At 38.6% G+C, this 22,763-nt stretch overlaps 1 protein-coding gene across 3 annotated transcripts in view; it reads left to right on the top strand.

The window, feature by feature from the left end:
* CAMK4 (calcium/calmodulin dependent protein kinase IV) overlaps positions 1-22,763 on the top strand; it is a 203,258-nt gene that overhangs the window by 172,520 nt on the left and 7,975 nt on the right. For all 3 annotated transcript variants that reach the window (XM_074328611.2, XM_074328610.2, XM_088796665.1), the window contains 3 exons: positions 13,912-13,987; positions 18,131-18,257; positions 21,902-22,054. In XM_074328611.2, coding sequence (XP_074184712.1) covers positions 13,912-13,987; positions 18,131-18,257; positions 21,902-22,054 — 356 coding nt within the window. The remainder of the gene's footprint in view (positions 1-13,911; positions 13,988-18,130; positions 18,258-21,901; positions 22,055-22,763) is intronic.

Here is a 22,763-nt window from a genome sequence, read left to right on the forward strand (position 1 = left end):
GACCCAGTGAGGAAGAACTGGGTGCTGTGCACTTGCCCTTGGGGCAGTAGCTACCCAGGGTAGAGGGCAGGGAAACAGCTTTGTTTGTGGTTGGAATTAAAGCCATGAGCCCTTTGTCACTTTCCTTATTTGCTTTTTGTTTGGGATGGTTTGTGAGGGTAGCATGTGTCATTCAGGTGGCATATGGGACACAGTGAGAATGGGGTAGTCCCTAGTTCTCATTGATGGCACGGGCCTAGCCTCACTAAGACAAGGGCTTCAGGTGGAGTTTCCCCACCAGATTTCCCCAGCCTCTGGAGAGGGACTGAGCAGCAATCCTCACATGTTCTTGCCCAGTCTCCCAGGCTGGGCTGAAGGCACCCCGTGTACAGTCCACAATTGAGAGGCAACAAGAGCTTTTGCTCCATGCCAGTATGACACTTGCCCTTTTTTCTTGATGGCTGAATTAGTCTGGCAACAACTTAAAAGCCAATAAACCTTGCAAAAATTTTCAAGAATTCCTAAAGTATTTGTGGCAATGAATATGTCACAAATCATTTAAAATCCTAATCTGCACTACAAAGAAAAAAGACAAAATGTGAAGTTATCAATCTCAAGATTAGCCATTGTTTTCTCTTAGAATCAATATGTCTTTACACCAGTCTTCCGTCACTCATTCCTGTCTTCAGCAAAATCTCCTACTGTATACTCAAGCCAGTGCTTGGCACCTGGGACACAATTTTCTACCCACCTCCGCCCGCCACCCGAGGGACTCACAGTTTATAGGGGAACAGACGTGTAAACCAAAAGAGTATAACACCTTAAGAAATACCATGTTATGTGTAGAGAAAAGCTATTATGGAAACATAAGAGAAAGGTGGTATTTGGAGTTATCAGTCTTAGTCTTCCATGGCATTTATATTTGTTAGTCAGCCCTGTCTCAGAAGCAGACACTCAAGAACTACGTCACTAATTTTAACAACTTTTGAATTCATGGAAATCAGACTGGAAAAAGTTCACTATGAAGCCAATGAATGATTAAATTAACAGAATTTTAGTGCTTGAAGAAACTTTAAACGTCATTTACTAACATTCTCATTTTACTAAGAGTATGGCTTCCCCAAGATTCCACACCTGGTTGTTAGTGGATCAGCAGTGAGAATCTAGGTTCCCCTGTATCTAACAACAGAGTTATAGAATTCCATCTCTAAAAAAGCACTAGAGATAAATTAATATAGTTTCCCTTCATAGAAATATTTATCAGTTATTGCTTTTAGCTTAAAATGATTTCTATTTTAATTTTTTAAACCTCATAAGTATTACTTAGCTATTGTAAGAAGTAAAAATTGAGCTCTCTGTAATCAATGTTAGTAACCGCATGCATTCTTCCTCACCTGTCTTCATGTTTCCATCTTCACAAACATTTTGTAATTTTCCTTTTAACTAGTTTCCCTGGTAAATCTAAAATATGATTTCCTTGCAGCTCAATTGTTCATGAATCCAAGAATTACACAGAATTAAGTGTAATTCTTTCTTTCTATTAGTTCTTTACATTATGCCAAATATTCTTGTTCTGGATCTTAAGCTTCTTGAGAAGAATCGTTTATCAATTAGGAGTAAATTCAGAAAACTCAAAACAACTGTGGCTTAAACAAGATTTGAAGTTCATTTCTCTCATGTTAAAAGTCGAGAAATAGGCAACCTTGGTGGATTCTGCAGCTGTGGCTCGGCAGATGCGATGGATTGCAATGCCAGAGAGCTAGGCTTTTCCTGTCTTGCTCTACCATTTCTTAGTATGCTTCCTCGTGGTCCAAAATGGCTGCTTGAAATCATTCATTACATCTGAATTCTACACAACAGGAAGGAAAAAATGCTAAAAAGAGTCTACCTTTTCACTATTAAATGGACTTGCTGAAGCCCCACATGTCACTTTCACTTACATCTTATTGGCCAGTACTTAGTTACAGCCCCCACATTGCCACAGAAACTAGCCATGTGTCCTTTGACTGGACATGTTGCTGCCCCAAATGAATCCAGTGTCACTGTTACTAAGAATGAGTATTGCATTAGACAACTCACTATCTCTACCACAGGCTTATGAGGAAGATTCACATTCATTCCTAGGGAAAAAAAAATGTGACAACCATTGCATTATACCATGTTTCCTATAGGCATCCTCTTGTTTTGTTTTTATGTATTTTATTTTCCTTAGCACTGTTAGCTGACAACTTTTCCATGACACTTCCCTTCTAATGGTGCCATATGCACTTTCCCGTTCTCTAATTCATATGACCTTATTTGTCTTCTTTATGTATTTCTTTAATGTCTCCAGATCTCCAAGACTATGGAGGGGAAATGGAACCCTGAATTGAATACCATGTGCCAGATAGGGTTGCCTATGTGTGATCATTAATTTCTGACCAATTGGTAACAACATTGAAAGAGAACTGAGAAAAGAATGATATAAGAAATTAAGGATTTCCTACAACAAGAAGGCTGATGGGCAATTTAGTAATAGTTGTCTAATACCAAATGTATTAAGTGTGTCGAGGAGGTAGGTAGGTTGGAGCAATTCTCTGAAAACTGAACAGCCCTGAAATGGGACGATCAGGTAGAGATTACACTCGTGAGCTCTCAGAGTCCCTTCTGTGACTAAGAGATAGGAGAGTCATTTCAAGGGCTTTAATAATAGTGATAAGAGCAGTTCTTTCTCACAGCATTGCAGAATGGTCATTCTATGAATGAATGATTCACTGATTGATAACATGAACATTGAATGTTTAATAGACTCCATGTTAGGCACTGAGGTTACAAGAGTGACACTGTATGATCTTGCCCTTCAAGGATCTTATGGGCTATAAAAGAAGAAAGACTTGTACACAATAAATCAAAGCTTGTTGTGGTAAGTTCTATGTTTATCTGAGCCAAGGATACAGAGGGGAGGGAGCAATTAATCCTGCTTAGAGAGGTCTTCACAGAGTAGGGGCATTTGAGCTGGACATTGAAGGATGAATAGGAGTTCGACAAGTGAAGAGGTGGCCATAAGACATTTTTTTTGTCAGCAGGCACAGGAAGGGAAAAATCATAGAGGAGTGGTAGCATCTGGCAAGTATAGGCACTATTTGTTACTTCATCACTTTGCATGATTGGAGCGTAGAGTCCTTGATACAGAGGATACAGATGGACTTGGAAAGGAAGAATGGACCATATTTTAAAAGAATTTGTACATCAGGCTAAAGAATTCAGACTTGTTTTTGTAGATAATAATGATGTAGCAAAGGTTCTTAATCAGAGCAATCACATTTTAAAATCGAATCTGTATTTTATAAATATATTGATAATGACAGATGGATTTGAGGGAGAAAAGAGATCAAAAGAAGACAAATTAGAAAGCTATTGTAAATGCTCTTTCCTGTTCTTCTCATGTCAGAGATCTGCACACAGGTTTTCGTCATTCTATAAATAGCTTCTCAGCAGATAATATATTTCATCTGCTCCGATAGCCAATCATTTATTTCTTAAATATAAAATGATTGTGACAATACTATTTCAGACTCCTGTCCTTGCCATAAACAAGCCTGTCGTATAGATAGATAATGCCATCTTAAAATGGAGGCTTATTTTCCCTTTACTATTTTTTTTCCCCGGCAGATATCCATATCACCCTCGAGGCTGTGTAATGTGGAAAGAGGGAATTGAGTGACTGAACATGATCGAAATAATCCTTCCACTCTCTTCTAGGTAGAGGCTCACCAGGAAGGTGCCATTTGCTATATTATAAGAAAAAAGGGAGAAAGAAGCAAGGAAGCCAGGGCAAGGTAAAGGGACAGGATTGAAGGGAAAATAAAAGTGCTTTGTGGACTCTGAAATACTAAACATATGTATGGAATCACTTATCTAGGCTTATCAGGCTTAGAAGTCAAAATCAAGTAAGTTCAATATATTTAATTACAAGAGCATAGTCCAAATTACATATAATTAAACATACTTATTTATACATCCTCTTGACCCAAAGGAAGTCCACTAAAATATTACCTCGAAGGAGGGGGCAGGAGGATACACCTGTGTATAGTAACACAGAAAACACTGGAAAAGTGGAGTTAGGGAAAAACAGAAGTCACGGCAATGCCAGAGCACAGGAAGTAGATGATCTAGAGCAGAGGAACGATGTAGAGTTTGACTTTTAAAACATGTACTATAGAAATAATAACTATTTCTATTTGTCTTCTAAACAATTAGACCATTTATGAACCAGGCTGAAGCCCCCTGTAAGGTTCACTCTCGGTTCTAGTCCTTTCTCCCCTCACCACATCTAAGTACTGTCATCGGTTTGGCGTGTGCCTTCTGAGGGTACGTAGGTGGGGAGGAAACTGTCCAGGGAGAAAGTGAGTTGGAAATGAGACCCAAATACAAGACAGATGAGAATCACTGGCATGTTAGGAAGTATGTCTTTATACAGAGACTTACATTTAACGTGAAGTGTCTGAGGCCCATGTAATGGATGGAGTTGTGAGGTTGTTTCCTTGCTTGTAAGGGCGATTATATCCTTGGTCAGTTATCCATATGTGCACTCAGTCTAGTTTCTAACTTTAATGGAAGGCTTTTTAAATTACATCTTTTGAGGAAGTGGATGTTTATGTTATATCATCTGTTACTTGTCAGGAAATAAAAGAAGGAAAAGCCAGGCATTCAGTCTCATTCATAGGCCCTTTGCCCCAGGCTATTAAAAACAGAGGGTTCTCCTATAGTGTATCACCAAAGAAAAATCACAGATGCTGCATGTGTAAGCATGTTTATTGTTTCCTGGGAAATGTGCCCAACTGAAACTAAATTCCATACCAGAAAATGAAAATGTGTGACTCAGATAAATGAAATCAATGATAGTTCTCTGATACAGTCCATGAAATGTTTAACATTGGAGAAATTCGCAACATTGTGTTGTTGGGGAAAAAAATAGATTTGAAAACTAAAAAAAAAACTCCATTGAGTCATGGCTCCTGATAAATGTGCTACAATGTAACTATGCAAGGTTACTACCAAAATGTCTTAACTGGTTTAGATATTTAAGACTTGAAATCTGTGGGTGTTCAAACCTACCCATGCTTATCACAGAAAAGTACAGTTAACTCTCAAACAACTCAAGGGTTAGGAAGCATCAGACCCCTGACCCTGTATTGTCGAAAATCTGTATATAACTTTTCACTCCCCCAAAATTTAACTATTAGTAGCATATTGTAATGGAAAGCCTTACTGATCAATTAAATAGTCAATTAACATATACAGGGTGCCAAAAAATGTATATACATTTTAAGAATGGATAAAACTATATTAAAATTGCAATATTCAATGTATACCCATAACAAAAGATGAATACAAGTCATGTGTATACATTTTTTGGCACCCCTGCTATATTTTGTATACATATTATGTACTGAATTCTTATAATAAAGTAAGCTAGAGAAAAGAAAAGGTTATTAATGAAAGCATAAGGAAGAAAAACTACATTTACAGTATTATACGTATTTATTGAAAAAAATCCATGTATAACTGGACCTGCACAGTTCACTCCCATGTTGTTCAAGGGCCAACTACACAAGCTGTTAGAGTAGAAAAGAAACTAATACGGTAATGGGTTAGATGAAAGAATATTTCTAATACCATTATCTAATTCATTCATAAGCTTAACTAATTAAACTATGTATATTCACATTTCATATTTCTACTTGTCTGTTTATTCAAATTCTGTTTTCAGGGTCTAGAGCTGTTAAGAATTTATTACCTTCTGGCATTTGCCAGAGTCTCATTTTTACAGTGATAATCCTACATTGTTGCCACGTTGCTATGTTTTAAAGAAATAACTTATTACATCACTATACCAAAATGAAAGATAATTTTTCAACAGCCTACAGTCAGACAAAAGAGATTTCTGCCAGATGAACACACACTAATATGAAAAATGTAGGAAAATTTAAATGAAATCAAAGAATAAATCTAAAATGCAAATACAAGCTTTCAGAATAGTTTCCTAAAAGACGTGGTTTTGTTCATTTCTAGAGGACTAAATCAGTGAAGTGAAATAGTACGAGTATTAAAGTACACTTGTAATGACATCAAGTAAGCAATGATCTCACCTGAGAATTAAATACTCACGATGATGACTTTCTTTTTACCATAAACTTTCTTTTTTTTTTTTCTTTTTAAAAACTAGAAGAATTAAATACATGATAAAATGCCAACTGCACTTCCTGTAACTTTCTGCTTGACGGGCTTGTTTGTGTGCACTAGGGCTCCTATGGAGCTTGTTGACAATAGGAAAGGAACAGGGCAGGTGAGAGGAAGAAAGCAGAGAATGCTAAGCAGGTGGGTAAAGGGTGCCCAGACCCATGTCCAATTCCTGGCCACAACCCGTCCTTCCCCCTGAGTTGCTGTGTCCCTACGTCACCGTGACTACCCAGAGGCATGCTTGTAGTGCCTGATCCAAAGGAACAAGGGCCAAGTCAAGGAAAAAGTGATGCTGCAGACAGATACAGGAGTGGTGAGGAATGGTCATAGCTCATTTGTTCATTACCTTGCAGAGGACGCGGACCCTGCAGGTTGTGTGTAGGCTTATTTTAAGCTTTCCTGGAAGTTTTAAATCTAGAGGAAAATGAGTCTCTTGGGGTCTTTGCATTGGTCTGGTACTGACCTAAACAACATATATGCTGTGGAACTTTAATTATGTAGATATCCAGTCCTTTTTTTCAATTTAATAAGTATTTATTGAATCCTATTATGCACCAGTCAGGGTTCGAGGTGCTAGAGATATAGTAGTAAAAAAAAACAAAAAAAACAAGATGGTACATTGTAGTAGAAGAAGATAAATAATAAACAAAATGAATGTGTAAATTATATAAAAAGAGATGACAGTTTCTGTGGAAGAATACAGAGTTGGGGAAGAGAACAGGACGTGCTGGAACCCTGGGTTGCAATATAAACAGGGTGATCAGGGTAAGGCTTCATGCATGAAGGGAACATAAGAGCAAAGCCTTGAAAGAGGTAAGGAGGAGAGCAAGCCACATGGATATAGGGAAAGAACATTCTGGGTAGAGGGGACAGAGCACAGCAACTCTGAGGCAGGAACGCTCCCGGGTGTCTGTAATGTCCACGAGGAGGCTGGTTGATTGGAATGCAATGACAAGGAAGTAAACAGTAGGTAGGAGAGGGGATCAGGGTATTTCAACTGGAGGAATCGAGTTCACATTTACTGAGATGGGGAAGACTTTTGGAGCAACAGGTTTGGGGCTTGTTGGTTTTGAGATGCCTGTTAGACATGCAAGTAGAGGTGACATGTGGGCAGAAGGGTTTATATGTTTGAAGTTGAGGAGCAAGGACATAGCTATTGATGTAAGTGGTATTATCAGCATATAGATGCTATTTAGTCATGAGACTATCCAGGTAGAACGAAAATAACCTAGCTTGATCCCTGGGCCACGTCACCATTACAAGCCAAAGAGAAGAGAAGGAACCACATTTATCATCCATAGATGTCAAATGGGGAAAAGTCCATAGGACAGAATTGGGAATTATGATTGGATGCTGTAAGTCACAGATTTAGGGCTCAATATACAAAACAATATTCTAATATCTAACGGATTCAGGGTTATCAACAAGGGGAGGAGAGGAAGAATCCTGCTAATTTTTGTACCACCCAGTAGATATATGGTATTTAAATATATGACAAAGACTGTCTATGAATTCTACATATGCAAACTAAGTTGAGGATTATGGCAACCACTTAGTTAAATCAAAGTTAACCAAATGTATTCTGGCCTGAGATGGCTGATAAAATTGAGTCTAAAGATATTGTCACCAACATCATCCTCTCACTTCTTCTCTTCTCTTTGCTGTGGAGACAGTCTCTTAAGGTCCTGGGAATTCTTAACTTCTGGGTGTCCATACTATAAATCATTTTCTATGCCTACTTCTTTGGAACTGTAAGCAACTACTTCAAGAACAGAAGCAACCGTGCCAGAGAATTCACAGTGCTGGGAGGCTCAGCTCTATTATTACACATGTGAGGGTGGAAAGATGGGAGAAAAAGAGGTCAATAGGAAGAGGTGATTGATGGCAAGTGGGTAGAAGACTTGCTTAAAATACAGAATTTGGGCCCTACACAATGTTCCATTTTAAAATGTTGTTACAGAAAGGATATGCATAAAAATTTTTTAAATGTTTTGAAAGATTTATTCTTGATAATTATTAGTAAGATATATAGCACCTTTAGAGAAAAACACATTTGCCATACTTACCACATGAGACAGTGTTTGAATTCTAAGTCCATTACTTTATATTTGCATCTCCATATACAAAAGAGATCCTTAGAAAATGTTGCTATTAGGATGATTTAAGTTTATTTATTTATATAGTTTATTTATTTATACTCCACCTCATCCCACAAAAAATGGAAAGGTAGCTTTTCAACAGTTGGTATGGCTTTGCTGTCCTGGGCCAGGATCCATCACAACTTTAAAGTGACCAGGAGACTCATTCTGATTCCGATGTGGAACAAATAATGATTACTCCAAGATGGGAGGACTCGATGAAATCATAGAAAAGTGAATTTTATAGAAACGAAACTTCCAAGGGTAATAAAAATAAGTTGTGTTTATCTTTTCCTCTTCTGAAAAGCACTAGGTCTTCTCAGATATTTGATTTTTCTCTTCAGGGTATTATCAAAAAGAAGAAAGGTGAAGAAAATAAACAGGCTATCTTTCTTCACCTATTCATAAGATTTGTAGAAAGAAAAATATCACACAATTTGTGTGGCAAGGAAGAATTTTTAACACATGAAAAAAGAATATATATATTAAGTGAGAGTGGATTGACTGATATGTATAGTTTAAAAGAACAAGAGAGCCCAGGAAAATGGAAAGGATGAGTTGGAGCATAAAGCCTATCACTTGTGTTTCAAAACATCCTTCAAACTTTTTTCTTGTTCTACGCTAAAAAGTCATAGGTAACCAAAGTGACAGAGGCCTCAAATGCCTCCCCAGTCCTGCGTAACCTTTCACAGTGTGGTATGCATAGAATTGATAGAATTCTGGTAGTCATTGTACTAAACCCCCAAGGCTGCTCCTAGCCAGAATCAGCCCCTCTGGAAGCATCTGGAAGTATCCCAGTCTGATCCACACCTTTGTTATAACACTTAGCAGAGAGGTATGTTGCCTCTCTTCTCTGTTGTCAAAGTAAATTGCACTTGACAAAGTTAGAAATGCTGTGCCCCGTTCTTGCCAAATGTATGTGACACCTTAACAAAGGACCACACATGGTATGGATGCTGAGAAAAGCACCAATTTGGAGTCTGCTCAGCTGTGAGCACTGCTGCCACCTGTAAGAGGCTGCCCTGAGTGCTTTCTTCTCCTCCGGGCTCCTAGGCCAAGTTAGGAACAGGGAAGGAGCAGAGAATTTCCAAACTCTGATCTGCTTCTGGCAGATAGATCCCTATTCCTCCTCCTTCCACACTGTTCATTCCCCAGAGGCAAAGTTTAGAGAGAGTTCTAGATGCTGTGCGAAAGATGGTGTGGATTTTTGTGGCCTCAAGAAAACTCTGAATTCAAGATAAGCCTCTACAGTGAAAAAAGCCCCAGAGTGTTTCTTTTTTTAATCTCTGCTGTAGGAATGGGAGTAAAGTCAGGTTCAGGCTTTTAAGATGAAAAATGGTTTTGCCCCCATATGTTTTAAATCGCTAGAATGAAAGCATAGGAGAGAATTTAAAAACAAACAACAACCTTGACCTATAGAATCTGCAGCATGGCCTTGATCTACCTGCCAGGTGCCCATTACCCCTGGACCTCGCTGCACACAAGGCTCTGCTCCAGTTCCTGAGTGCCCCTTGCTCCTTCCTGCCACAAAGCCTCATCGCATGTGCTTTCTTCACCTGGAACCCTCTCCTCTCTCTTTCCTCAACCACCTCCCTCTCCCCGTTTGCTTAGTTAACTTCTCTACATCCCTTATATCTCAGGTTAAGCTGTGCTTTCTCCAGTCACCTTCCCTGATCATTCTGACCAGGTCAACCCTCTATTGGAGATGCTCTCCCTACAAGCACTTCCAGTTTCCACTTTGCATTTCTTCATGTGGCTTTCTTGATCAACATCTACCTTCCCCACCAAACTATAAGCTCCATGATGGTGGAGACTTGCTCTCTTGAACTCTTCATGATTCTTCCCCCAGCACCACCTCACACGGTGCCTAATCACATACAGCAGGTGATTAGTAAATAGTTTATGACTTACGAGTGAATGAATGAACCTGTTGCCTTCATTCACCTTAGTCTCCCTTAAATTTGTCTTTCTCAAAGCAGTTAACAGTAGTATGAAGAAGTCTTCTGATAAAGAATGCCACTCTGTTGTTTTAATTCAATAGGTAGGAAAGGATTGTAAAGCTCATCTAGGGCATTGACAAAATGAAGGTACAATCAATGACCAAAATCATCCATCTATTTTTCTCCAAGGACTGTAGGAAAGGATGGAAAACCGGACGCTGATGGTCCCTGCCAGCGTGTCATAAGCTATACCTCATGCTTTTTATTTTAGGACCATTTCCAAATTGGTTACAGTGATTTTATTCAATAAATCAGAATTCACTCCTATCTCTAGAGGGAGATTGACTCCAATCTCTAGATGTTTTAATGATGCCATGATCTTATTTAAAAAATCACTACTCGGAGGTCTACTTGGTAAGTTGGTGAATAAATATTATAATTAAAGTTTAAATGTTTTATTAATTTTTATGTTCAGTTAAAATTGCTTTTAAAAAAGATATGTGTGGTATCTTGGTAATTCTGAGACCATTTACCAAAATTATTCTGTATTAGAGATTGGAGTATGACTTGTCCTGGGAGCTCTGGAGCATTTAGTGTTTAGTTAATAAGCAATAACATAAATGATAAGGTAATTTTAGGAAGTGGCAGGAAACTTGGATCCACTAAGAAGATAGCCAGGGAAATTAACAAATGATTATTGACTGCTTCAGAAAAGATGATTCTAAATTATTTTAAATTCATTCTAAAAAATTACATTACCCCTCAAATTGATTTTCTCCCCACTACATTTTTTGTTTTTTTGGACAGTGAGGTGAGAAGAGATACGAAGAACAGTCAGAAGTACTTACAGCGTTAAAAGGTGGATTGGTTGATATCTCTTCTTGAATTAAATTGGAAGTAGTCAACTATTGCTCAGTCTTAAGAAAATCACAAATTTGTAAAATCATCTGCAAGGACATTTAATACTTAGGAGACTTGAAGCCCTGGTGTGCCGGAGTCTGAAATTTATTCTCAAAACATTTTTGGCTCTTGGAAAAGGTTCAGCTAGATTGTAAGACTATGTTGTGCTGGTTCTGAAGTTACAGTCGCATTAACTAGTAATTGAAAATCTTTAAAAGTTAGTGTGAATGGTACCTAATTGTGTCTAGGTGTGTAGTTTGTTTCACCCAAATTTTATATTACGATTAGTAAATATTATAAATTCTTTTTTAAAAGAATTCTTTTTAAGAGAAAGGTATTATGGAGAACAAAAGCATTCTATATTCCTTTTGTCTCAGGTAACCTCATGGTAGAAAGTGTGGCTTTTCACGCCACAAGTGTACTTATGTTGCAGCATAATGTCTGACAAGGAAATAAATTGCCTTTGAGAGTCAGGTTGCATCCCGTGCTGTGACGGGAGATCATATATTGCCATGTCAAGTAAGGAGCCCAGGTGCCCTATAAAGGGGATTCAAAACCAGTTTTGTTCCGTGGAATTCCCTGTTGGGGTGAGGGAGGCCTTGGGCTTGGGAGCTATGAGGAATGGCCAGAGAAAGCTCGTAACCTTTGCGACAGCGTGCTGACCTCTGGACAGCACAGGATGCCCCCCACACAGTTGATTTACTAGAGCCAACAGACGGGTGCCCACAGGGTGGCACAGATGGTAGGTGCCCTAGCAGGAGGAATGGGAATGCAGCAAATTCTCTGGGGAGAGTACTTGTCCTCTCCTCTTGCTTGAACTGTCAGTAACTCCCCTTTACCAATATCAAGACGCTAGCAGGTTAAAACTTAAAGTAAACTAGGAAATTAGCCAGTCCAATTCACTTAGATTTTAGAGGAAAAAACCAAACCCCCAGAAAATGTAAAAGACTATCCCCAACATATTTCTGCATTTCTGCTGAAATGGCAGTGTGTGACTTCACTGATATGAAGACCTATGTAGGGAAGGGCTGATGGTATTAAATATGCATGTTTAATAGGCATGCATTTAGCTTGCAGATGGGAGCAGCTCTCAGAGACAAAGACAGACAGGAGCAGCCCTCGTGAAAGCGGAGCCTAAGCTGAGTTTCCTCTGTACTATGACGAGCAAAGCATTTTCAAGTGGGAGCTCAGTGTTGTGGCTGTTGGGGCCACAAGGAAATGTCTGTGTGGCTCTGGGAAACGAAAGCTAACCCGACAGGGTGAATGGTGGCACTGAGCATGTATTTCTCTTCATTATGTTAATTAAGTCTTGAAAATTTTCTAGGAATAATTTGCCTATAGATGAGAAAAACTTCTTGGACCCAGATACAGTTACTTAAAGGGTCCATGTTGCTGAGTTGCTGCCTAGGGTGCTAAATGCACATTCTCATTTCACCGTACAGGCTCTTCATCGCCTATAGTTTATGTAACACGACGTCTATAGGGAAGAGAATATCCTGATTGGGAAAACATGGGGAGAGGGGGTTAGTGCGGGAAGATGTCAGTGGAAAATCCACTGTGTTCCTTCCTCTAAGTTAAATATACAGTCCCATGAGGACAGCTTCCTCCTGGAGCTTACTTTGGCCATCCACACTGAATATGACATTTCCAGCCTGCGTGAACAGGGGATCCAGTTCACTTGCTCTCTTGCCCCCAGCAGGAAGGAGTGTGGTGCCGCCATCCCCAAGGCTTCCCTCAAGATGTCCTCAGCTTTCATCAGGCAGCTCCTTCCTCAAGGACCCCACTGATACCTACAGCACTTTTGTTCAACATAGAAAAAGGCCACTCTAGGCTACAGGCCTGAGCCCTGTTTCTGCATAGACAGCAGAGCTCTCACATCTCCTTTTCTTCCTTTGTTAGTTAGGCTAACATATAACACCTCCAATCCTCAGGACAAATGATTGGACTCACTCAACTGTCCAATTTCACAGCTCCAAGGTGGTGAAAACATGAAAGAACTCACAATTCTATACTCCAGGGCCGGTTTTGTGGTTGAGATCCCTTTCTCTTTCACAGTGGTGAGCAGAGCTATGGGAGCAGCCCCGTCATACACAGAGAAGTCCCCTTCTCAGTTCGGAGTCCCATCGTGACTGTGGACAGCTGCCCTCTGGGGACCTGCATGTAGTTCCCAATACCGGAGCATGTGCAGGAGCCCTCCTAGTTTCTGTTCCAACCTTCTGTCACTAGTGACTTCCCAAGTCTTCTCACCATCTCACCTGGTCCCTGCCCTGTACACTGTCAGACGCACGCACTCATGGACGCCCTGTTCTCCCAGCAGCTCTAGGTATCAAGGTAGCATAACTGTGCGTTTTTCCCCTTACTATGTTAAACTTTCATCCCTTTCTTTTCTATGTACGAAGCTTCTTTGACATTTCGGGATCTTTTGAAGTAAGGGATCTTTTGCAGCACAGGCATAGCTCTAAGTATCTGATTTCAGCAGCAGCATGATGTTCCAATGTAGAATATTAAAGTTAATAACTCTATTTTTATGTACTCCGAACGCAGATGATGCTCTCCCGCTAAAATGGACGTAAGAATTTACAGCCTCATACTTTGGTGTGGGGAGAGAAGATTGGTTATAAAACTGTTCTGAAGTTTATGGTGATGAATTCATTTCTTCCCCATTGCTTGTTATTAAAATGTAAATGTTGACTTTCAACTCCAGTTTAACACAATTTTAACTCTTTCTGCAGCACCTGAGATTCTTAGAGGTTGCGCCTATGGACCCGAGGTGGACATGTGGTCTGTGGGAATAATCACCTACATCTTGTAAGTGAAGAACAGCAATCTTTCTGCCAACTGTTTGCCTTTGCTGTAATATTTTCTGGGCACTTTTAGTCCTCATGAAAAGCACAAAAATCTTTTTGTGATTTTCTGTGACATACTACACAGAGTTAGTGATGGAATTTTCTAAAAATGAGCATTTTTTTTTTTTTTTTTGTAATTTCCATGGTGCCAGAACTTCTGTCCAGGGCTTTTCTGAATCTCAGTCTGCTACGCAATGCATAGCAGATTTGGGGAACAATTCATTATTTGGATAATAATGAATGTGAAACTTGTATTCATCTATTAAATATGCTCTTATTTTACTTATTTGCACCTCATCGAAATAAGTAGTGTATTCCTCCTTTTTAAAGAGTAAAGGCTATTTAATCTCTTAAGCAATCCTAAATGGGTACATTTCTTACCAGAAATGTTTTAAATGCATTTTTGCTATCAGTTTTGTTTCCTACCTCTGTTGGGATCTTAAGGACCTTGAGTTTAATACCCTAAATTCAGAGAAACATTGTTCTCTGGTAGAAAAAATAATGGGCTAAATCCTTCACTCTCTGGTGTCCCCAGTTCCATTCCTGAGCTCCTGTCTATTAATAAACAAGGGTTTTTAGGAAATTTGCCAAAGAGCTGACGAAATTGCAGACAAATACGAGCTAAATAAGCAAGAATGATGGAAGAGTTTCTGGGGAGGAAGATGGCTGTCCAACAGCTACAAAAGCAAGGTTATCAATGAGTTCGAGAATTTAATTCAAAACAAGTAGATTTGATTACCATTTAGAGAATACTGCAAGGTTAAATGTTGCAACCTGTAATATTCAAATCTGTAAAGAGACGTTAGAGGGTGCGAAAGAAAGCGTATTGTTTGGCTCAGGCTTCCATAAGAAAATGCTATAGACTGTGTGGCTTAAACAACAGACATTTATTTCTCACAGTTCTGGAGACTCGAAGTCCAAGATCAAGTTGCCAGTTTGTTAAGTTTATGGTGAGAGCCCTCTTCATGGTTTGTGGATAGCTGCCTTCTCCCTGTGTCCTCAACGTGGCAGAGAGTGGAAGCAAGCTCTTTGGTGTCTCTTGTTAACAGGGCACTAATTCCATCATGAGGCCCCACCCTCATGAACTCCTCTAACCTTAATTCTCTCCCAAAGGCCTCATCTCCAAGTGTCATCACATTAGGTGGTTAGGGCTTTAACATAAGAATTTGGGGAGGACACAATTCAGTCCATAGAAGAAAGAAGGTTTGTGTTTTAAATTTACTAGTGATCTTAGAAACTGAAGTGTTTAGGTAATATGGTTAGGCATGGGATAACTGGGGTAGGACCCACAAACAAGTTAGTAAACTCTGAGTATAGACATTGATGAGTAGCCAAAACAAAAAGGTTGAACAAGCAACCCGTGAAATAGCCATCTGCCATTATGTGATGTCAGCAGATATTTTCAGTGTTCAAATCCCTGTGTTTTCAGAATGTATTAAAGTTTCAGAAGAATTTGGAGAGGTAGGGAACAATATTTTTTCTTATGAAAGTGCAAACTGCTCAGTAATTTGTGTTTGCCATACTACGTGTTTAATTCATTCAAATGAATCCGTAAAGCCATGTCACAGAATTCCTTCAGCTTATATTTCAGATCACTTTTATACTGGGGAAAGAATGTTGTCTCCTGAATTATGTAGGTGATATATCATACTTAGTGATGCTAACTGAAAAACTGAACTATACAAGTAATGATTCAGATCTGTCCTTAACAAGTAAATATGCCACCCAATTACAATTTCATATTGAAATGTGATGTGAAGGGTTTTAGCACGAAGGATTTACAAGAACTCAGAGAAATGGAGATAGGAAATTAAGCTACATTCACTCTGAAAAACTGAAAAATGGGAATGAGGAAAACTCCATGATATGGTCCCTGACATGGGAAAATGAAGAGAGAAAAAAATGGTGATCATTTAAAAAACATCTTATGATAGCCCTGAAAATAATTTTTAAAGTCTGTCAAGGTCCTTTCCCCTAGTTTACTTGAGGTCATTAATTAGTAGATGCTGGTTGAATGTAAGCAGTAATAGTAGCCCCAAAATGAAAATAAGAGTGCTACCTACAACTGATATCCTTCAGTTCAATTCTAACTTCTATCAGCTTGGGGACTTTTTATTTAATCTGTAGTTCATTAAAAATTGATGGATTCTACCAGGCAAGCTTCACTGGAATATTTTCTCCAGTGGAATGTGCCCTTGGACCTATGTTTCCCCTTTATTATTACTAAAAGTTCCACCAGGCCATTTTGTGTTACAACCTTGCTATTCCTAATGATGGCAGTAGACTGGAAATGAAGGCCATTTTGGTGTTTCTCACGGGAATTCTGGTCTCTCTCTACCTTTGACACCTAAACCCTTTGGTCCCACAGACAAAAGCGACTACTACAATGCTCAGGTCAGAATCAGAATCAGATAACATAAGAGATTCAAACTCTCTCCTTCGGCTTTCAACAATGCACTTCTGCCCAATGGCTTGGAGCTACCTTGTATTATACATTCACACTTCAGACCTGTATAATCCTAATACCCTCCTAAACTCTCCTTGTCAGCATTCAAATACTTCCATTTCTGAAGGCTTTTGCATGGTGTGTGTGTGTGTGTGTGTGTGTGTGTGTGTACGTACACACGCTCTGCTCTGTCACATTTATTCCATTTGGAACATTTCAGGCTGACATGATATAAACTTTTTACCTCTGTCACCAACGCACAAATTTGCTGACATGATTGAGATGAAAGAAAGGCATTTGAATACTGTACCTTTTGAACTGTCATTCTTCTCTCTGAATTTTCAGGAGAAACCTAAGAGTTCCCTAAACTAAACCTGGAAAGTTGGCTAATTTCTCCATGACTAACCAATAACAGACTATATTTTTCTAGCGTTGTGGAAGGCACAGGAGGGCCAGGTAAGGCTGAGCGGCCTCCTGTCAAGGAGCAGACACGGCTCCATTCTGTCTTTACGCTGGAGCAGGGAGACGGTGGGTGCACTGGCCCGGACCTCAGCAGGCCTGAGACTTGCCCTTCCCTGGCTGGCTCCAGAGTATTTGAAAGAGACAAAGACTCTCCCACGTGGGCATTCCCTGAGCAAAAGGATGTGAGAAATTGCTTCTTCCTGGAAACCTACTACATCAGGATGCAGTTGAATGTTTCATGCTCTGCACCAACCTGGCCAGCTTGAAAGATGAATTTGGGAAAATGTTTTTTAACTTACTCATTTCCCCCCCCAAATGTTACACATTCCCTGGTGAGCATTTTTTTTTATAGTTCCCTTTTGGTTCCTAGTGATTTCAGAACTTCCACCCTCCTAGAGCAGCAACTCACTTTTCCTCTCTCTCCTTAGGATGCCAGAAATGGTGCTCTGTTTCTTTCCTCCCACTTTTCCCATTTATTTTTATGCTGACCCTGTGGTGTAAACTGAAGGTGAACATAGTGAAGTGTCTGTAAGATGCACGAGAGTGAGGGTCACATACAAAGTTAAGGAAATTGTAGGCTGCTTACCTCTGTTGTCTGAATCTATCTGTTCACTGTATGAAGTTTTAAAAGGCTGTTCCCTGACAGTAGTTTTAGCTCCTATCTTTGCTCTGAAATCCATACTGGAGTGGAATTAAAATCTAATTCTTGACTCATTTCTATGGAGGAATTCTGTGAATAAGGCTGAATAAAAATGACAGAAAAATTATTTCTTTCCGCCTTTTAATCTCTTTATTCTCAAAATTCTAATTCTCCCACTTTGTAATAAATTGGAGTTGTAATCAATCTCTATCTTCTCAATTCCCAGTGGAAAAAAAATCATGGAAAATCGTTAACATAGTGCCAATAATAATGTTAACTATTTATCATAGTTGTTTTGCGTCGTAATTATTAATATCATTATAACACTTTTTAGCACTCCTAAATTGGTTTTGTATCTATTCCTATTCCCTGAGGACATGATTGTGTGTTTACACCCCCAAAAGTGAATTGTAACAAGGCAATTGCATACTTGTGCTGAATAGACTTGCATTCATAACAGGAAGAAAGGACAGTCTTGAATTTCTGGGAGAAAAAAAAAAGATGAAATATACTGAGGTTTTTAAAGACATTTTGTTCCCTATCTTCTGTCCCTCTAGACTTTGTGGATTTGAACCATTCTATGATGAAAGAGGTGATCAGTTCATGTTCAGGAGAATTCTGAATTGTGAATATTACTTTATCTCCCCCTGGTGGGATGAAGTATCTCTAAATGCCAAGGACTTGGTAAGTGCGAGCACAGTGAAATGAAACAAAATGAAGTAAAATCCCTCACATTCATTGTTAGCTAATGAATGGGCAGTGTCATTTTTAAAATTTGCCACTCTTAATATCTTATTTCTTTATAATCGTAAAGTATTTTAAATAAAACAATGCACACTAATATATTTTCCTTATAGATAATGAAAAATACCGGGGGTGCCAAAAAATGTATACACATGGCTTGTATTCATCTTTTGTTATTGGTGTATATTGAATATTACAATTTTAATACAATTTTTTCCTTCTTAAAATGTGTATGCATTTTTTTGGCACCCTCTGTAGATATGTTTGACTCATCACTAGCTGAATTGTCACAAATTACGAATTATTGCAGTATTAATTAATGAGATTTTATCATCTAGTCAATGTAAAAAGTCTTGCATATGAAGACTGCTGTGCTGGGTGAATCCAAACATAATTTACACATAATTCTGTTTTAACATGGCTTGTTATTACCTAGATTTGGTTATATTTCAAATAAAACATTTTTCTTGAAATCTTTAAAGTTATTAAAATATCCTGATAGTAACACATGACTCATCATGCATCACTGGCATTATAAACAAATTATACTGTGCCAACAATGCATTTTGTTTGGTGTTTTTTTTGTTTGTTTTACTTGGCTTCTTACTGAAGCTAATATTGAAGTTTGTTTATATTCAGGAAACACATATCCTCTGAGGAGATGGGCCACCTGTTCTAAAATAAAGAGGATACTAGCATGGGATTGAAACATTTACCATCAATCCTCTAGAGAAAAACCATGCAGAAATAACTAAATGCTGACTTTTGAATCACAGAGGTTAGATCTCCAAGGGATCTTAGGAGTCTAGAGTCTTCCCCTCATTTTGAAGATGAGTGTGCTACAGCCCAGAGAAGTGAAATGACTGTCCGGGGTCACACCACTTCCCAGCAGAAAGTCATTGTCATGCACTAATGATCCATGTTTCCAGACCCTTTTCCAAAGCTCTTTTTCCTCCAAACATTTCCATCTTACCATCCATGTTCTTGGATGAGACACACCTCCTATAGGCCATGCCTTTTCCAGTGTGACTGGGAAGACAGGGAGTAGTATGTGTGATGGGTGTGGCTGTGTCATCCCAACTCCACCCTCAAGTCAGGCCCCACACTCCTAAACTTCTTTCCACCTCCACCACCACTGTCCAATCCCAGCCCCCATCCTCTCCCACTGGACCAGTGTCATAACCTCCTGTCTGGACTTCCTGCCTCTTCCCATGTCCTTCTCAAGTACACTCTTGACATGGGATCCAGAGGAATGTCTTAAAAATAAATCATATCATGTCACTGCTTTAAGGCTCTTAGGACAAAATCCAAGATCTATACAACGCTGCCTGGTCTGGAGCCTGTCACCCTCTCCCGTGCTACTCATTTCCCATCACTCTCCTTTCATCTTTCTTCACTCCAGTGCACCAGACCTCCAGCCCTCATCAGTGTAGCTCTGGGTATAAGCCATTTCTCTTTCTTCTGCTTTGTAATGTTCTTTTTTGCATTCTTCCTCCTTCCACCAAAACACACACACACACACACACACACCCCTCTTTGCAGAGGTAACTCTTATCTTCAAGCCCTAGCTGCCGTGTGACAGCCTCTGGGAGGCTTGGTCTGCCCCCATTCGCCAGCTCCTCCTTCAACAATTGATTCGTTCCTTCTGCCTCGTTTTTCCTGGACTTCCTCTTTTAGGATACTTGTCACTTATATTTACTTGTGCAAAAGTCCTCCTTAATTAGATTGTAAACTCTGAGAGAGGACATAGCATGTGTGCCCAGATCTTAGTGCCATATGGGTGTATAGGTCAAAAAATGTGTATTGAATAAGACAATGTATGAGAAAAGAGATTTTTAAAGTCTGACACACCTGAATTCAAGTGCCCCCTTTCTCATAATCTAGACGTGTCACCTTGGGCTTGTAATCTAACCTCTCTATGCTTTAGTTTTCTTATCTGGGATGATATTGGTATCTATCTCTAGATTGTTGGGAGATTTAAGGGATATACTACATGTATATATACAATATAATAAACTGAGCTACTAACTCAATTTAGCCTACCTCCTTTATTTAGCCCTCCTTCCATTTCTTTTCATCCCTAATGAAAATTAAATGGATAAGAAGGTTATCAGTGATATTTGTTCATTTAGCTAAATCCCACTGCTTAATAAATTTATAAAACTGCAGAGCTAAAGGAATCCTTGAGCCCATAAGTTCTACTTCTTAGCAGAATTTGCATGTGTTCTGCTATCAGCACAGGTGACAGTGCCAATGAGTGGGCGAGTGGGCGAGTTGGGTTGTAAGGGGGGCTGTAGGCTATCTGTAAGGCTTTGGGCTTGAATCCTGTCAAGGTCACTGGATCTCTCTGACCTTCAGCAAGTTTCTTAACAATTCAGTGCCTCAGTATCTTCAAATGTAAAGATTAACACTGGCATATGTGAATTCTCAGTACCTATTGGCTTTCAATAAACGTTTTCATGAGGACGAGGATGGTAATGAGGAAGAAGAAAGGGATCATTGGAAAACGAGAGGGAAATATTTACTTGTCAAGGATGCTGTTAAGGATTAAGTATCATTTACAGAAATTTATTAGTTCACGTGTTCAACAGATAATACCGTGTTTCCCTGAAAATAAGACCTAGCGGGACAATCAGCTCTAATGCGTCTTTTAGAGCAAAAATTAATATAAGACCTGGTATTATATTATATTATATTATATTATATTATATTATATTATATTATATTATATTATATTATATTATATTAAAGACCTGGTTTTATAGTAAAATAAGACTGGGTTTTATATAATAATTTTTGCTCCAAAAGATGTAGTAGAGCTGATTGTTCCACTAGGTCTTATTTTCGGGGAAACACGGTAGCTATGACTACTATCAGATTTTTATTTACTGTGCATTTCTTTCTTAATCATCTGTACTTCTCTCCACCTCCTCTCAATTTTAAACCTAAGCAGCCTCATGCTTCTGCTCTCTACAAATTCAGTGCCTCTACCCCAAACACATATTCCTTTGCATATTTTGGAGAAAAGAAGGAAATGGTGAACCAGATATTTATTCTTCATTTGACTTTCTGCCTGACTTTGTTAGCCTGTGTCCAGTTCTTCTTAGTTTATTAGAGTTAGAAAAGACTCGGGCCTTAAATAATCCGAAGTCCCTCATTTTACACGTGAGCACGCCACTGTCTTCTCAGACTCCCTCAGCTACAGCTACCTGAAGCCATTCCTACCCACAGTCACCTCTGAGGACTTAAAAAAAGTGGGTTTTTGAAATATAGTCAGTGGTAACTTTACTAACCATTGTCACCCCAATAAAATTTAATTTAAAAAAAAACACGAAAGATTTGTGGGAATCAAGTACACAGAGATAAGATAACCTAGAGAACATTTACTCATTATAATATCTTACCTCATATTTTATTTGTTATTAAACATATGGTAATATTAAAACACTTTTAAAAGACAGAATATATATTCAGTGGTACTTCCAGGGAAATAGAATAAGACCTTGAAGTTTACAAGCTGAGGGGCAAGCCCAGGCCCACCATAAAAACCCCCCTAAGAAGTCTATGGCTCTTTATCATTTCAGGTCAGAAAATTAATTGTTTTGGATCCTAAGAAACGGCTGACTACCTTCCAAGCTCTCCAGCACCCATGGGTCACAGGCAAAGCAGCCAATTTTGTGCACATGGATACTGCTCAAAAGAAGCTCCAAGAATTCAATGCCCGGCGCAAGCTTAAGGTAAGATGACAGATTTTGTTTTCTTTTGTTTTTAAAAAAGATTTCTCTCTTATCTTGAACTATCAAAGATAGATCCACCATTCTTCATCTAATACTATTATGATCGCCTATGGTACCAGGCAAAATTCTGCTTTGTAATCCCAACAATATTGGTATAAAGCCACTCACAATCTTATGTTATCCTCTCATAAGAGTCTATTGTTAATAAAAGGAAATATGTTGTATGTTGAGATTTACTCACCAAACAAATACTTTATCATTGCTTCTCATTTTCTTGAGGCTGACCTGCTTGAACAGCACTGTTCAGGAAACTCATATTTATTCAGAAAGTTGTCTTCTTTCTGAATATGTGAGAATTGGGAAACAGTTTGTTTAAAACTATATTTTGTAATAATTAACATACTTGGTAGAATTAAAATATTCAAATGATACGGAAAATTGTCCACCCAAATGTATCTCTTTTATAGAATATAGTATATGGAATAGAGATTAGGTGTTTTTCTCTTACATACCATGTTTCCCTGAAAATAAGACCTAGCCAGACAATCAGCTCTAATGTGTCTTTTGGAGCAAAAATTAATATAAGACCCGGTCTTATTTTACTATAAGACCGGGTCTTATATAATATAATATAATAATATAATATATAATATAATATAATATAATATAATAATATAGCATAATATAATAATATAGCATAATATAATAA

Source organism: Rhinolophus sinicus, chromosome 3 (assembly GCF_057876585.1).
Source record: "Rhinolophus sinicus isolate RSI-liver-muscle chromosome 3, RSI-T2T, whole genome shotgun sequence".
Taxonomy (NCBI): domain Eukaryota; kingdom Metazoa; phylum Chordata; class Mammalia; order Chiroptera; family Rhinolophidae; genus Rhinolophus; species Rhinolophus sinicus.